Source organism: Lipotes vexillifer, unplaced genomic scaffold (genome assembly GCF_000442215.2).
Source record: "Lipotes vexillifer unplaced genomic scaffold, Lipotes_vexillifer_v1.1 scaffold182, whole genome shotgun sequence".
NCBI classification, from domain to species: Eukaryota; Metazoa; Chordata; class Mammalia; order Artiodactyla; family Lipotidae; genus Lipotes; species Lipotes vexillifer.
In genome coordinates, this window is record NW_006798798.1 from 8422676 (window position 1) to 8426106 (window position 3431).

General features: G+C 58.8%; 1 protein-coding gene across 4 annotated transcripts in view; it reads left to right on the forward strand.

The window, feature by feature from the left end:
* The window catches only part of ACTN4 (actinin alpha 4), a 75025-nt gene that overhangs the window by 68390 nt on the left and 3204 nt on the right, over positions 1-3431 (forward strand). For all 4 annotated transcript variants that reach the window (XM_007471080.1, XM_007471079.1, XM_007471081.1 and 1 more), the window contains exons 13-17: positions 805-913; positions 1068-1208; positions 1299-1481; positions 1577-1711; positions 2800-2979. In XM_007471080.1, the coding sequence (XP_007471142.1) occupies positions 805-913; positions 1068-1208; positions 1299-1481; positions 1577-1711; positions 2800-2979 (748 nt within the window). The remainder of the gene's footprint in view (positions 1-804; positions 914-1067; positions 1209-1298; positions 1482-1576; positions 1712-2799; positions 2980-3431) is intronic.

Below are 3431 nucleotides of genomic sequence, written 5' to 3' on the forward strand. Positions count from 1 at the left end.
CAGGAATGCTGGGGCTGAAGAGAGGGAATAAGGGGCAGGGGGGCTGGGAACTATGGTATCAGCTCAGTCATTGCAATAATAATACCCATTCCCTAATCAGCTCACTTTTTTTTTTCTTGAATATATCGTTAGTTGCATACAGTGAGGTTGTAGGCTAATTGTACATTTTTTCCTTAATACCCATTAAAGTAAATACACAACCTTTAATGAGTAACTGTTGCTACTTTTACCTACTGGGTGCAAAGGACTGCTCTCGGCAGTTCACGCGAGTTAAGTAACTTGGTCTCCACGATAACCTCACCCCCATTTCAGAGAGGAGAAAACCGAGGGATCCAGAGGGAGTTCATTCGCCCAGCGTCACACAAGTTCAAAATCGGAGATCTGGAATTCACACCTAGGGAACTTGGCTCCAGAGCCTTATTCTGTAACCAGTGTGCTCTGCTAGGCTTTCTTTAAATGGAAAATTATCCAGGGGACTTTCCTGGTGGTTCAGTAGTTAGGACTCTGTGCTTCCACTGCTGGGGTTCTGGGTTCGACCCCTGGTCGGGCAACTGAGATTTCGCCAGCCTACAGGGATGGTCGAGGGCCACACTCTGGGAGCCCTGCGTTAGCTTACAGTGACAGCAAGCTCTGTTATCCTCTCCCCGCAATTCCTCCTGCCCCGGGCCAGAGGGGTGATTGATGACTGATGTACTTAAGTGTCGATATCCCCTGGTACCAGGGCCTGGGACACCTGGGGGCGGGTGGGTCCAGCACACCCTGACTGCCCCGGCTGGATCTCATCCCCCTCTGCCCGGCCCACAGCGAGCTGGATTACTACGACTCCCACAACGTCAACACCCGCTGCCAGAAGATCTGCGACCAGTGGGATGCCCTTGGCTCTCTCACCCACAGTCGCAGGGAAGCCCTGGAGGTAAGGAGGGGGCGATGCCCCCCGCCGAGGTCTGTGCCTCGTTGCCCTCAGAGCAGGGGTCTTCCCCTGACCCCTTGGTGCCCCCGGACCCCTCTCAACACTGACCTCCTACTGACCTCCCTCCTCTGTCCCCGTCCCTCCCAACACGCACCAGAAAACGGAGAAGCAGCTGGAGACCATTGACCAGCTGCACCTGGAGTACGCCAAGCGGGCAGCCCCCTTCAACAACTGGATGGAGAGTGCCATGGAGGACCTCCAAGACATGTTCATCGTCCACACCATCGAGGAAATCGAGGTCCGCCCCTTCCCCTGCCGCCCTTCTCATGGCTCATGGGGCCTCCACGGGGCCGGGCTGCGCTCTCAACCCTTCTCTTCCTGCCCCCAGGGCCTGATCTCAGCCCACGACCAGTTCAAGTCAACACTGCCGGACGCCGACAGGGAGCGGGAGGCCATCCTGGCCATCCACAAGGAGGCCCAGAGGATCGCCGAGAGCAACCACATCAAGCTGTCAGGCAGCAACCCCTACACCACCGTCACCCCCCAGATCATCAACTCCAAGTGGGAGAAGGTAGGCAGCACCCACCCACCGGCAGGGCCGGGGCAGGACCAGCCAGGCGAGGGGGCCGCCCCCCTGACTGCTCCCGCCCGCGTCCCCTTACCCAGGTGCAGCAGCTGGTGCCCAAGCGGGACCACGCCCTCCTGGAGGAGCAGAGCAAACAGCAGTCCAACGAGCACCTCCGCCGCCAGTTTGCCAGCCAGGCCAACATCGTGGGGCCCTGGATCCAGACTAAGATGGAGGTGAGGGCGAGTCGCCCCAGCCCTGCTGGGCCCAGGAGAATCTCAGGGCAGAGTTGAGGAAGAGACCCCACTGAACGGGTGGCTGCTTGCCCCTGGTGGGAGGGCCCCAGTGCTCCACGGGGCTGGTGGACTTGGGGGCCTGGTGGATCTGGGACCCAGCTCTCATGGCCTCATGGGATTAGGAGCGTCAATAACGTATTCATGGAAATGGCAGCACCATCCAGAGGGAAACCATGCTCAGGGGTCACAGGTAGAGACAGGTTTGAGTCTCGACTCTCCCCTTGACTTACGATCGGGAGTCAGGCACAGTTTAACCTCTGTGGCTCAGTTTTCTCATCCCTAAAAGGATGAGGAAGACCGTTATTTCATTCCCTCAACAGACACTTTTGGGCACCGCCCTATGCCAGCCGCATCACAAGCACTGTGGTGTAGCTGTGACCAAGGTGGTCTGAGCTCAGACCCTCACTGCACCCCCACCCTGCCCTCGTGACCCAGCCACGGGAAGGCTTGTAACCATGCCGACTGCGACTCAGGCCACCACTTACGAGTGCTCACTATGCACTAGGCACCCTACTGACCGAAGTGGCCTCGCTGAAACTCACGACAGCCCGAGAGAGGATCGGGCAGGTCGGCCGCGGGGCTCAGTGCCCCCTGCACGGCTTGGTCACCCCGGGAAACGAGGTGTGGGGTGCTCGTGCTCAGGAGCACGGGTTCTGAAGTCGCCCGGCCTGGGTTCCGATCCTGGCTCTGCCTCTTAATGTCATAAGTTGCCCCCTTTGGGCCTCAGTTTCCACCTCTGTGGAATAGGCCTGTCCCAGTCTTAGGCCTCACAGGGAGTCAAGGGGGGAGCAGCGAGTTTAGCCCTGTGGAGCGTTGGTGCAGAAACCGCATCGTGGCTGCTGTTACACTGGAGGGTGGGCTGGAGGGGACAGTAAGCAGCAGGCCTTCCCAGAGGGGACCCCTGGGCAGAGGCCCCGGGCTGGAGGCGCCCTGGCATTGGGGCGGCCCGCAACAGACTGCCTCCTGGTGGCTGGTCATGGCCCAGGGTCCACCAGTCCCACCCCCCAGTAGCACCACCCTCTGTGCAGGAGATCGGGCGCATCTCCATCGAGATGAATGGGACTCTGGAGGACCAGCTGAGCCACCTGAAGCAGTACGAGCGCAGCATCGTGGACTACAAGCCGAACTTGGACCTGCTGGAGCAGCAGCACCAGCTCATCCAGGAGGCCCTCATCTTCGACAACAAGCACACCAACTACACCATGGAGGCAAGCCTGCCACGCCCCCACCCGCTTGCCCTTCCACAAGCTTGCGAGATTCCTATGGCAGCCCAGGCAGGGCCCGGCTGTCTTATTCCAAATGGCTTTTGCCCTGTAGAAGAGTGTCTCCTGCTTGCTCTGTCTCCCCTTTCTCTCTGACCAAAAAGACTAGATCCAACGTTTACACGTTTTTAAAAATCACAGTTTCTCTACCACTACTGTCCCATCACCATGACAACACACATATCAAGACAAGCTCCCTGGAGAGCTGGGAGGGCAGGGAGCACCTGCCCCCCAGTGTGTCCTCAGCCATTTTATCCTCACGCAGATCCAGCCAGCATGTGCGGGAATCCCGTGCACCGGCTCGCTGCCGCCGGGTTACAGCATCAGGGCTGGTTGCCATCATATTGGTAGCTTGAAATGGTCCATGGTGACAGCACTTAGACCATGCAGATCGGAAG